Consider the following 14,317-nt stretch of genomic DNA (forward strand, 5'->3'; position numbering starts at 1 on the left):
ACAAGATAGAACAATAACGAGTAATAACAGTGGAATATGTAGAAAAATTTTACTTTTCTATTGAATAAACGATATTACAATGATTATACCTTAATCAATAATAATATTATTCTCAAAAGTAAAATACTTCTTACTTGATAGTCACAATCAAGTATTGAAACAACCTCACTAAGATCGTTGTACACACACGGATGTTGACTTCACTCAGATTGTCGATGTTGCCACTAAGGTTTTCGTTGTCGATCGACTATGCACTAAGCTCTTCTTTATTGTAAAAATGCTTCTCTTGGAATTTTTATGTTTTTGCCTCTCTGTTCATGTCTATCAAGCAGCCAATATACTGATTATATACCCCATTTTCTGTCTCACGGAAAACCCCTTCTTAACCCTAGAACCAATAGGCAATCAACCCAAATCCCTTCCTAATACAACTCTATATAGAAAAGGAAAAATCCATATAAATATAGAATACATATTTAAACTAAAGCTCTTTTCTATTATAAGTTATAATCACCCTTTCACACACACACACACACACACACACACACACACACACACACACACACACACACACACACACACACACACACACACACACATATATATATGAATCTACCCATAAACCCAATTTGGTGGCTGGAAGAACAATTCAACTGTGTATGAACTTGCCTTAACAGTTTCCTAGTCCAAATAGGAAACAACTTCAATTCACCTTTTGCATATCTGATAGGAGCACTTTGTGCGACGTTCTTAACATGTTTTTACCTTCAGTTGTACTTTGCTTAGCTCTTGTTGTTGTAGTATTGAGTTATTTAGTCGAGTTAGGAGTGTATGGTGGCTTTGGTTGCATTTTGGTGTTAAAACAGGTTGAATACACAGAAATTGTCGAGAGTCCTGTTTAGAGTAGGATTCCGTGTGTAACTAAGAAACCTAGTTAAATTAGGAGTCTTCATTAATTGATATTTCTCTAATATTTGTGATATATTGAGAATCCTACTTGCATTAGTAATCTTTTTTAGACTAGAAAACGTACTATTTAGGAAAGTCATACTTGAACTGAAACATTCATTCCGTAACTTTCTTAATCTTACTCTCATATTCTAGTAACTTACTTGATCTTTTTATATGAATTATTTTGTATTTAGTATTTTATTTTATTATTTTCAGATTTTAAAAGATGAGATTATGTAGCTAGCATGAAGAAAAAAATAGAGGAAAAGAAGCAAAAGAGGAAAATAAAGAAAGAAGGAGACACCTAAAAAAGGAGAAAAAGAAGAAACTTATCAAAAGAGAATGCACTCACCAATGAAAAAAATAAGTGAAAGAAAAAGAGAGAAAGAAAAAGGAAAAGAATAAAAAGAGATAATGCAAGAGAGAAAGAATGAGACACCTAAAAAGCAGAAAAAAAGAATTTATCAAATGAGATTGCACACACCAATGACAAAAATAAGTGAAAGAAATTGAAGAGAAAGAAAAAGGAAGAGAATAAAAAGAGATAATGCAAGAGAAAAAGAAGGAGACACCTAAAAAGGAGAAAAAAATGAATTTATCAAAGGAGATTGCACCCACCAATGACAAAAATAAGTGAAAGAAATTGAGGAGAAAAAGTTCAAGCTATAATATTCAAGGAGCCAAAACTCTTCTATAAATAGCACATCATTCTTAAAGAAAAACCATCACTTCTCCTTTGCATTCAAGAGCCAAAACTCTACCAAAATACTACCTCAAATATTCTTCACCAAAACAGCAAGCCGTTCTCCCCCATATACCAATTCCATCTCCACCGAAATCACCATTGAAGACACACCTCCAAGGTTCCTACAATGTGTAATTCTTGCAACTCATCTCCATGGGTTTGTTCGTTTTTTATTTTCTACAGTACTTTGTCTATGAAGATTGTAGTATGATGTTTGTGTGAGATTATATTTTTGTATTAAGAATCGAAATTTCAGATTGTTTTATTGGATTTTTGGATCTTTGCCGAATTGATGGTTTCCTATAATTATTGAGTTTGTATTTCTATTATAGTGTTCTAATCATCTTTCTCATACTTTTAGATAATTTTCAGATATGTGCAGTCCCTAAAATTGTGTTTGAGTGCTAGATTCATCAACCATATTGACAGAAATCAAATCATGCCCTAAGTAGGTTCGGTTTGTGTTGATTAAAGTGGTAACAAAACAATTCTGGAAATTTACATGTGAAACCATGGTGGGCGACGCCACACATGAAACATGTCTCGAACAAAAATTTGGTGCTTAAATGTAATATTGTTTGATTTATACTCTAAGTGTTATTGAATTCGATTGCATGCAAATTTAGATTAGGCCCTAAGTCAATCTAAATGTTAATTGAAATCTTACATGATTAGATGATCCCCTAATGCTCTAATTGTATTGGTGTCTAAAAAGTATGTCATTGGTCGAATTAGAATGCATGATAGGTTCGAATTTGTAATTATGTGGTGTAATGGTGAATTTGGTTTAAGTTTGTTAAAGAGAAGTCGATCATGTAAATACTAATTTAGGTTTTATTTTATTAGTTAATAATCAATCTCAAACCCTCCATTATTTGTTAACACTAAAAATTTAGAGTTCCCTTCAATTCCCCGGATTAAACGATCCCTTCAAAGAGTCAGAAAATTCCTTACCAATTTCATCTCGCGACATCTCCCCCACAACGATAGGAGGCTACGAGAAGAGCGGCTCCTCTCATACTCTGCCGGATCCAACATTCCCAGCTGCTGAACTTGGTCAAGCATATCACCCACGGCCTAAGCGTAGTAGCTCTCAAGGTACTGGGTCATCTCCGAAGAAGTCTTGAATGATGCCACGACCTTCTTTGCGCTTTCCCCCTCGCGCTACATAGCGAGGCGCTCTGCATCCTCCAACTTTCACTTAAGGAGGTCCCGCTCCTCCTTGGCCACAATTGCCTCCTTCCGTGCCTTCTTCGCCTCCTATTGCACTTCCTCATTCTCCTGCTCTTTCTCCCTTCATGCCTCCTGCTCTGCTTCTCCTCCTTATCCTCGTGGTCCCCTTCCAGCTTCGCATTCCTCGCAGTGCGCATGTCCACCTCTTTGGCCACCTCAAGTTACGCCTTCCGCTCATTTGTGCAATACTTCTCCGCCTCATGCGCCAACAGACATAACTGCTCCGCCGTTGTTCCAAGTTTCTCCACGGGGTGCGCTGTCCCTAGGTCCGTTAGCTTGGGGCGATGCAGCCCCCGATGCGTGCATGCTCGCCCACCCTAACCAAATTTTCCAACTCCGGCTTGGGCACCACGTAGAAGGGACTGTTTTTGTAATACCCCGAAAATTCTTATCTAATTTTCAATGAGTTCCCTGATATTATTACATTGGTCATTGTCCAATTTTATTAGACGAGGATGAAAACGAAAGGATTCGAAAGATTAATTGTTTGGAAACGTTCAATTTGATGAGTCTAAGAATTGACTTTTGACTCATGGGGTTTCTTAGAAAACTTCTTACATGAAAGTCGTAGAGCTCGTCGATACGAATTCGTGGACACGTGGCACGCCTAAATCAGAATTTGTATGAAAAAGTTACGAATCAAAAGGTATTTGAACATTTTTGGAAAATAGTATAAATAGCGGAATTAAAGAGAAAAAAGGGGAGAAAAATCAGAAATTCGGATCGGTACTATTCACGGGTACTACTCACCCTGAAAAATCCAGAAATTCTCTCTCCCGAGTAGCCAACTTTGGGCCGCCGGATCTCCGCCGTCCGGCCACCATAGAGCGGCGCACTGGTCACGTTTGAAAGGTTGCTGCGTCCCCTGTCCATTGATGGTAGCGCCACCCGCCATCTCGCCGCCGTTTAGGAGCGGTGAAGCCCGAAAGTTTTACCGAAAAAGCATATTTTGCCGAACTTCAACTCGTCGGATCTCCCTCCAACGGCAACCAATCGGTAAGATTCTTGTCCCATTTGAAGGTCTCATTCCATACTACAAACCCTCCAAAAGATTTAACTCAAAACGTTGTGTGCTAGGTGAATCGAAGAAAAGAAATCATAGGTTTTAATTTGGGGCTTTTCGGTATTTGTTAAATTGAAGTGTTTAGGCTCAGAATTAGACTTTGTGGTGAACTAGGAAGTTGTTAGGAATGTCAAGTAGATTGTGGTGGTGAAATTTTGTGGTCATTGGTGGCGTTCGGTGAACAGTTGCGCACATGAATAGTGCTATGAACAGTGTTCATGAACAGTTGTTATGAACAGTATTCTGTAACATTAAATGTGAACAAGTTATGTAAAACAGTCCATTGGAAAACAGTGTTTAGTAAAACAATAAACATGAACAGTGTTCTGTGAACAATGTTTTATGAACATCATTTAGCTGTACTTAAATCGTCACCTGATATTTTACGTATCATTTTCTAAGCATTTTATCATGCTATTAGATGACCGACGAAACAAGTGAGGAAACTACTTTTAGTGTCGTGGAAGTTACACGCAGGAAATAAGGTGAGTAAACCTCATAATGATCATCATGATTGAAGTAATATTATAATTATTGAATTTATTTGAGTTGTCACCATAGTCGTTGCATCACTAGTTTATAAAAATTATTTTAAGAATATGTTTAAGTTTAAATTACGTGAACTTGATCGTCTACGGTTCATGGGTAAGTGAAACACTATTTTAATATATGATTTTTAAAAGGTTTTAGTGATTATTGAATATGGTGAATGTGAGTAAATCTTATTATGACGAGTCTACCCTTGGCAGTGACTCATATTTACGTTTTCTTAAAAAGATCGAACTATGACATGTGTATAATATAGTGGGTTGTGTATGTGTATAAAATGGTAAATACGATACATATATATGAGTTGCTATATTATATACTATCATTCTTATTTCCAAATGAATTATATTGTGATAACTATATTTATTTTATTTGAGCAAGAGTCGCTTGTTGTAGTACAATAATATGAGTGGATTGTTATTGTACGTGGTTTTAACATTGAACTTTGTTAAAACGTTTTCTGTCTTCGGACGTGTTGGCATGTCGGAACCTAGCCTTGACTGGGCGAAAGTTACGATACAGTTAGAGCTCTAGTCTGTCTGCCGGTGTACTGGCATGAGAGGTAACAGATGGGTTATCGGCTGATGAGTACCCATATTTTTGGATATTGAGCAGCAAGTGGTTGCCCAATGTCTGGCGGCGTACTACATGAGGGATAACAGATGAGTACCAGCGCTCATGAGTACACGTATTGTAAATGTATTTGGGTAAACAAAGGGGTTGCCCGATTTCTCATGAGCACGCATATTTTCAGATATTATTGGATAACCAGATGGGCCGTCCAATGACTCATGAGTACATTTATAATTAAATGTTTTAAGTATTTTCTTATGTGTTTATATGCGAGTTATATTATTGATTTACTCATACGAGCTGCAAAGCTTACCGGGTTTGTGTTTACAAACCCGGTGCACTTATTCGATGGTGTGGGGGATAGTTCTGTAGGTGTGGATTAGCAGAATTAGAGGGCTTTCGCTGAAGATTGTCGAAGATTTCTTTCTGCTGTTTGTGGTGAGGATTGAGTGAATTTTACATTTCCATTGGTTGTGTATTATTCGAGTTGACTGTGTCATGATGTGGACTCAGTTCGTGATAGTGTTTGAGTTTAGCAAGTGCGGCAACACTGGAAAATCGGTGAAGGCCACGGGTGAGGCTTCGAGCCATCCCAGTGAGGCTCACCCTGCTCGTTAGGCATCGCAATGATAAAAACATGGCGGAGCCAGGTCAATGGCCTCATGGCCCGGAGTGTCATCCAGGCTCTTGGTTGCCATGTTAACCTGCTTAGTGGCAACCTTAGCCCGATCCGCCATTAGCCACTGCATTGCCATCTCTGCAGTAGCTGTTGAATCTTCAAGCTCAAGATACTTGGCGTAACTACCACGCTCCGACGCCACAAAATTCGCGTTAACCTTCAATGTGGAAGCTGCACAAAAAGACGAATTTAAGAACTTGGTTGAAATAACAGGGGAAACAAACTAGAACATCGGACTACTTACGATGACGACGCAATAATCCTTGGTCGAACAAGAGATACGGGTTGGTTAACAATTTAAGATCAGTAATCACCTCCAGACCCGTGAACCGCCACAAGTAGGTAACTGGGTTGACGCGCCGAACCTCCTGATCTACCAACGCCAATGATCAATCCACTGCAAAGAAAAGGAAACATGGATTAGCATCAAGGCATCACACAATCAACACAATGCAATTTACAAAAATTAGGCAACCTACATCTAATGGCCTTAAAGCCACCCGAAATGCGCCTCTCCGGCTGATATTCCTTGCCAGTAATGTGGCCAGACTCCCACCCACTCTCCGCAATGAAACTATTCTTGCGCCACTTCGTCTCCGTAGTGGGCCAGTTTGTTAAAACCTGCACCCCACCTTGCGTTTCACGCCTCGTAAACCGCACAGTCCCGCCATTATTTTTTCGCTGGTTATACTCCACCTTATAGAAATGAAGTATCTCCGCAACGGTAGGAAACTAGAACCCCGAGAGATGGAAGAGTGAGCAAAGGCCCAGAATAACCCTCCATATTATGTAAAACGCCAAAGCCTAGTTCTGCAAAGATGTATTGTGACCGCAGATCTAGCGGCAACTCCACACCTAACCGCAGTATCGAGGGGCTGACAAGCGCACACCTATTTGACAACATCATGGTATACTCGTCATCTGTAAGAGGTCACATTCACCGAGGCTTGAACTCCGCATTTGCCTCCTCCATTGCGGTTGAATTTGCCTTATCGGCCTTATCCACAAGAGACTTGTTATGATTTCAATATATTTAAGATTGTTTTTGAGTTTTCATGGCTTCGAAATCGAATTTTTATCATTCGAAATTCGGGATTTCCATCAAGCCTACGCTGCTCAATGCCGGAATTAATGTCTAACGCGATGTCGACGCCCCAGACGCGCTTGCAATGCGCTCCACCACAGTAGATGTCTGCGGGCGCAGCTCACTGGTCTCACTCTCAGCAACCTCCTCATGCCTTGACTCCATTAATTATAACGACTCGCTACAACTATCCCAATTAGCTAACACTTCTTCAAACATTGTGGCACAATTATACATGCCCAGTTGACCCTGGTAACGCTACCTCGAGGTCACTTTCCAAGATTCTAATGATGTCAAAGAAGACCACACTCCTTCTGCAGATGCGGAATCGCTATCAGTTAGAACAATCACGCTACGCATCTACACCACAACAACAAATACAACACAACACAAACAACCTAAAGCCTAAGAGTTAGACGTTAGTAAGATCTAGCCTAACATGTCACTCCACAACTAGCAAGCCCGCAACAATTAGAATGAAGAACACAAAGAACAGTAACCCAGATCTGGGCACAACTCAACCGGAAAACCCAGACCCAGGAGATCCAAACACCCTAACCACCGAAAACACACACAAACTCACAGAAAACAAAACCATTTTCAAGGATCAAACTGAACCCAAACAAGAAGTTTTGACTGGAAAAACCAAAGCTTTTCACCCCAACCCACTACCGTGCACAAAAACAACCAAATCCAACCCCAAACACATCAAAACCACAAATAAAAGGTCGACAATCACGAGATACATACCTCAAACTAACTTCGATGACGATCCGAACGCGAAATCAAGGAAAAGATTCCAACTTGGAGGCAGTGACGCAGTTGACAGAAAAAGAGGGAAGAGAAAATTTGAAAACTGAACATATGGACGAAAATGACATCTCCTCTCTCTTCCCTCCCATTTAAATTAACCCTAGAGGCGATCTTGGCCGTCAATCATTTTCGGAACGCATTCTAGTCGTCGATCTCACATAGTACAAGGGCAGATCTCAACCGTCAATCGAAGATGCAAGGCACGAGATCACAACACGTGGCTTCCTCCTTACCGAGGCGACACCTCGAAGACACAAGCCACAAATACGACGGTCGCTGACATCACGCAACGTCAAGGCGTGAGGTTTATCTCGCACACTCAACCATCGAATGGGCGACATGTGTAGACTACAAAGGCAAGAGGCGTAACACCCCCATTAGTCATATCAGTTGTCACAAAGGTGCTGCCCAAAGGCCACCTATGTCTACGCGCATTGCGCTCAAAGGACACATTCGCCCTCAGTGTCAGTGGCCCAAAGCCGTCCTACGCACATTGCGCTCAAAGGACACATTCGCCCTCAGTGTCAGTGGCCCAAAGCCGTCCTACGCACATTGCGCTGAAAGGATGCATCATGCCCTCAGAGGCTCAAAGCCGTCATGCGCACATCGCGCTCAAAGGCCGCATCTCGCTCTCAGAGGCTTAAAGCTGTCCTACGCGCATTGCGCCAACAGGCCACATCATGCTCTCAGAGGCTCAAAGTCGTCCTATGTGGAGGCTTTAAAGTCGTCCTACGCGCATTGCGCCCAAAGGCCGCATCTCGCTCAAAGCCGTTATACGCGCATCGCGTGCGAAGGCCTCATCTCTCCCTCAGAGGCTCAAAGCCGTCCTACGCACAAAGGCGGCATCTCGCCCTTAGAGACTCAAAGCCATTCTAGCACATTGTGCTCAAAGGCAATATCTCACCCTCAGAGGCTGAAAGCTATCCTACGCGTATCACGCCCAAAGGCCGCATCACACTCTCAGAGGCTCAAAGCAGTCCTACGCACATCGCGCTCAAAGGCCGCATCTCGCACTCAGAGGCTCAAAGACGTCATACGCGCATTGTGCTCAAAGGCCGCATCACGCTCTCAGAAGCTCAAAGCCGTCATACGTGTATCACGCTCAAAGGCCGCATCTCGCCCTCAGAGGCTCAAAGCCGTCCTATGCACATTGTGCCCAAAGGCCGCATCACGCCCTTAGAAGCTCAAAGCCGTCCTACTCGTATCGCGCTCAAAGACCACATCTCATCCTCAGAGGCACAAAGCCATCCTACGCTAATTGCGCTCAAAGGCCGCATCTTACCCTACGTGGCTCAAAGCCGGCCCACGTGCATTGGGCTCACAGGCCGCAACACTACCTCCGCTGCACATTAGCTTTCAACAAACAAAGCACGCAACAACAACACGACCCACAACACTCCGTAATTGAGAATAGTCATTCCTTAACCGGGGAGTGGGGGGACTACGGATAGGGCCTAGCGGGCCCTACAACGCTGATCGCGCCTGCACACACGTGCCAAAGTAGGCTCCAGAGAACACCTTCAAATAGAGCAAGTCCTACATCGGGAAATGGATGCTTGGCTCACCTTTGCTCATCTATTAAAGGTCAAGTTCCTTTGCACTTCAGGTAAGAAATCTTTATCACGTATTGTTACTCTGCAGAAATTGTCATTTACCTGACTGAAGCATCAGAGAGTTGAAGACCACGCTGCCGTGGTCTTCACTCTAACGTGTTGTGCTACTTGTGACATGAAAGACTCCAAGGAGCGCAGCAAGGACCGTATTCGTGTAGTGAAGTGTATTATCCCGCGGTAATATACAACATTAACACACTCTAAATCAGTACAAAAGAACTATGTAAACCATTACTAGTTTACTACTTTGCTTCGCGGTTCTGCTATACCAGGAAAGTAGCAGAAGCAGCAAAGAGCTACCAATCTACTATTTCATCTCATTGCCCCAGATATTTGGAGGATCTTAGCAAGCATATATATGCTTGCAATTGATAAACATCTCATTATCACTTCTCTAAATGATTTAGTAATAAAGGTTATATACTGCACTACTAGGAGTACTAGCCATTACTCCCATTAGGTAAGGTAAACTCGGTAATTGTTCCACCGACTCAATGAAGTCAAATAGGAATCCTTACAAAACACATTTCGTTCATATAGCTCAATGCTAAAGAAGTTCTGCTGCTCATGCGATTGTTCATCATAAAGGGAATGTCTCCAGATTACTAGATCAAAGCTAGACTTGAATAGTTACAACACCAAATAGATACTAGAATAGCCAATGATATCATTTATTTAAGATACGATTGATGTAGCATAAGCTAGCAGCAGACTGATGTCTCTTCCAAAAGTTCACCTGCATGCCAATGATGGAACAAAAAAAAAAGGAAAATGAGAAGTTACCTCTGTAATTTAAGACAGTGAATAATGAACAATGTAGTGATTGGCATAAGATCAAAGGATACTAGAAATTACACACCCCAGCTGGAGCAATTTCTTCTCTGGCTGTGAGTATGAAGGCTCACCCTCCATCATAGTGGAGCCAAAGAAATTGCGAGAAGCTAATGCCTGGATGGCATTCAACTCTGCCCCAGAAACCAGGTCTGCTTGCTGAATCCTCTCAACTTCTGCTATCTGAAAGATCAAGTTTCGAAAGAAATAATTTGAATCAAGGTGGCTCATATATATAAGCAGATAATAAGTATGGCATGTAGGAAGGACAATTAAGACTTGAAAAACATAGAAGAATGGACTCCATGTTAGCAGCTTAAGAAAACTACATGCACGCAACATAATATTTAATGTATAAGAACTTAATTAAGAAGTGATGGTGGAAAACCATTTGTATCTATCTTTTATGTTTCTAAAAGATGAGATGATTTCATTGGTTGCTAACACATGAAAAGATTTAGAAAGCTAGCCGATCTTACAGTATGTTTCAGAAAATACAGAGACTTTGATTATCAATTGTTTCCAATACCTTAGCTCGAATTAAAACATTCTCGTTTTCCAGCTCAACCTCCTGCACAGAAATAATCATTTGGAACATCATAATTTAATTATAAAATGGGAAATTCAGTAGAGGATCAAAACTAGACTCATCCAAACTTCAATTGAAACAGAAGACTTACCCTTTTCTGCAAGAATTCAATTTCAGCAAGCAACGTTTCATGCTGTTGTAAAAAAGATAACATTAAGAAGGGAGGAAACACAGCAAGGATATGCATATATATGTGAACTAAATGTCACACACAACAAAGCTAGATGGATCGGAATACTAAGCCTAAACATAAGGGTAATTAGCAATGTTTTAAAAAGCGAAGGCGTACCCCAAGACGTTTTATTGAGAGCCTTGAGCCTTAGAACTTAAGGCGCATAAGGCGTAAGCCTTATGTTATAAAAAATTAATAGTTAAATGTGTAAATATATAATTATACACATACAAAAAGAACAAATATACATAAGAACTTACAAATATACATAAGAACTTACTAATTTATTGCATTTAGATATAATGAAATTCATAATCCAAATATTTAAGATAGTTTTCATCAAATTACACACATTATATATATAAATATAAACAAAATACTTAAAAATATTATTTTCTAAGGCGTAGTAAAATGCGTAAAAACGTAACATAAGGCGTAAAGGGCGAGCCTCGGTGCCCAGACCGAAAAACAGAGGCGTTATGTAAGTACCTTTAAGCTTTTTAAACCTCAGGTGAGCCTTGAGGCGAGTTTTTTAAAACATTGGTAATTAGTATGTCATTGAGATAGAACCTGTTTTTGCTCGGTCTTTGTCGTGAAATGCATGCATGAATTTTCGTAACTTTCACATTCTTTTTTATCAATGTTTACCTTCTTGGACCTGATTCTAGTGAGGCCTCGTTCAAGCCTATTTTCCAGCTGCTTTAGTTCTTTCACAGTCAGATTACTCAATGAGTCTCCCATTAAGTGCCTACAAATCAACAACAGGATTGTAAGGAACTTACACTGAGGGACAGGTAATGGAACTTGTGTTTCAAACTTTCAATGGGTGGATCCAAAACTACTGCTGGAATAACAACTCATCGAAGTGATCAAATGATTCAAATCCACCCCTTAAAAAATGTACGTATTATCCAACCATTTAAAATTTTTGGTTGTTCCTTACTTGATCACTAATCGACCTATATTGCATAGACTGTTCACCTGTTGGAATTCTGCAGCATCTGAATTTGGTGCCTCAGCTTTGCCGATTCCTGTTGGTAGTACTACATCAAAACAAGTGAAAGGAGTATTACTATTAGGTGAGCAAAAATAAAATAAAGGAATCAAATATCCTGCTTGCACATCTTTTGGAAGTAAATAGGAGGATATTAACAAATTGGACTACTAAATACTGGTGTGAGCTGTATTGAAAACGATGACAAACACACTGAATTCACACAAATACACAATACAACAACTGGTAAAAACATAAATGTACTGAGTTATAGTGAGATACAATTACATAGAGGTTTGGCTTACTTGAGCATTGATTTCTGTAACAGTGGTTACACCTGAATTATCGGAAGATGCCTTCTTGTACCTCTCTATAGTACTTCTTATGCTGCTATATGTCAAAACAATATTCAAGAATAACGTGTCAAAAATCTGATATGAAATACATTCACTAGATTTAAAGCTTAATGAAATTATGAAAGAAAAAGAAGCTTCAACTAATAAAACAACCCAAATTGGACATATAAACATATTTAATTAGTTCACTTTATAAAAAAAAACTAAATTTTACACTAGAATGGAGATTTTTTTATATTCTTTTTTTATCATAGAGATCAAAATGTACTTGAGATACTGGAACTGCATGCAGAGGGAAATATACAGTAGTAAAAATCTCCGAATAGTTGTCTGGGTCCCAATACTGACATTTCCAGACATAAAGGCAAGCAATGCAAGCAGAGATGCACTGCTTCACATATCAGAAAGAACATGAGTTCTTCACTCATCTTCTCAACAGAAGAGTCAAAAGAGAAGTGAATGGGTCGGTTTCCATGCTCCATGACCCACAAACCCAGCAAGCAACATACACCATGTGCCCTTGCAACCATTAAAATGGAAACCCTAGAAAACTAAAAGCATGCACAGCCCCAGTTCCAATCTTGTACAAATATAAGGGTAAAAATCTAGAAAATTTAGATGAAGTACCCAACATATATTGCATAGACTGGTTTTTGAGTGAAAATGAAACAAAATCTCAAGATATGAATCTCAATGTGCAGCTCTATAGAGACAAACATAAGGGTAAGAAGCTTTGAAAGCCAATTATGGAAAGGGGAAGACAATATATGATTTTTGCACAAGATTCAACCGAACATATATGCAAACAGAACTAGTACAAACTAATTTATGGAAGCAACCTAGGTCAGCAAATTAGAGCTTCATTTTATTATATATTCATATACGATCAAGATTTGTATAGATTGCAGTACTATACTGTAAATTAGTTAAGACAAACAAGAACTAGTGACACCCAGCAAAGCACTCATGCTCATGCATGGAAGTAGATCTAAATTTGTGCAAAATCTATTAACTTTGACTTTCAGAGCACAGAGGTGTTTTAAACCCAACACAAGCTCCAACGACATGTAGAATATTAGCATATATAGGTATGAGAATAAAAGAGAAAAAACACCTATGATTTGTTACATTTAAATTCTCTCTCTCTCTCTCTCTCTCTCTCTCTATATATATATATATATATATATATATATATATATATAAGAAAGATTTAATACGTTATTCCCATGTGAAACTACAAGAATTAAGTAGTTTTCAGATTATATATATATATACATTTATTCTTCCGGTTGTGCTAGAGAAGATATATGAGTAGAGTCATGCAGTTAGTGCACTCGATCTTATTCCATCAAGTTTTTTATAGTTCCAGAATCCAAGTAAGGTGAACATCGATCTAGTCTCTTATTCTAGAGGGAAAGCTAAAGTTCAATACGTACTTGAGTCAATGTGCTCATTGTCTATCACAAAAAAAAAACAATTAAATCAGTACGATGACAACAAATGGGAAAGAAGCAAAGTAAAAGAACATCTGCAAAACTTCTTATGCTGAATTTATGACGTCTAATTAAAGTGAAATGTTTTCGAATCAAACGAGGACCATTTACCATTTAACCATAGTGCAAAAACTAAACATGAAACTATTGATTGATTGTTGAAATGGCTCACTTGTTGTTAGAGTACTCATAGAGGCGGCCACGGCTAGAGAAGACAATGAGGGCAACCTCAGCCTCACACAGAATGGAGAGCTCATAAGCTTTCTTCAACAGTCCATTTCTTCTCTTGCAGAAGGTCACTTGGCGGTTTGTTGTGTTCTCAATCCTCTTTATCTCAATTTTTCCTCTCCCCATCTTTCACCAACGTACCTAGCTAGCTGAACTGATCACTTGCAAATTAAACATATATAGATTAGTCGTTGCTGCACGTTTCATTGAATGACAAATGACCAACCAATATGTACCAAAACAAATTTTGTATTATTAACTTAATTAATTGCTTATTGTTGTCCATAATTAGGAAGAACCATCCAAAAATCTCCTGGTAATTAATAATTTTAATTTGATAACTATCAAGTT

General features: G+C 39.3%; 1 protein-coding gene across 1 annotated transcript; it reads right to left on the reverse strand.

Moving 5' to 3' along the window:
• Positions 1–10,137: 10,137 nt before the first annotated feature.
• On the reverse strand, positions 10,138–14,092 carry LOC126795772 (agamous-like MADS-box protein AGL11). The gene is made up of 7 exons (XM_050522534.1): positions 13,911–14,092; positions 12,195–12,279; positions 11,877–11,938; positions 11,544–11,643; positions 10,815–10,856; positions 10,664–10,705; positions 10,138–10,317 (listed from the first exon to the last, which is right to left on the reverse strand). Exons 1-7 carry the CDS (start codon positions 14,090–14,092, stop codon positions 10,138–10,140), a joined length of 693 nt encoding a protein of 230 aa, XP_050378491.1.
• Positions 14,093–14,317: the final 225 nt, after the last annotated feature.

Source organism: Argentina anserina, chromosome 5 (genome assembly GCF_933775445.1).
Source record: "Argentina anserina chromosome 5, drPotAnse1.1, whole genome shotgun sequence".
NCBI classification, from domain to species: domain Eukaryota; kingdom Viridiplantae; phylum Streptophyta; class Magnoliopsida; order Rosales; family Rosaceae; genus Argentina; species Argentina anserina.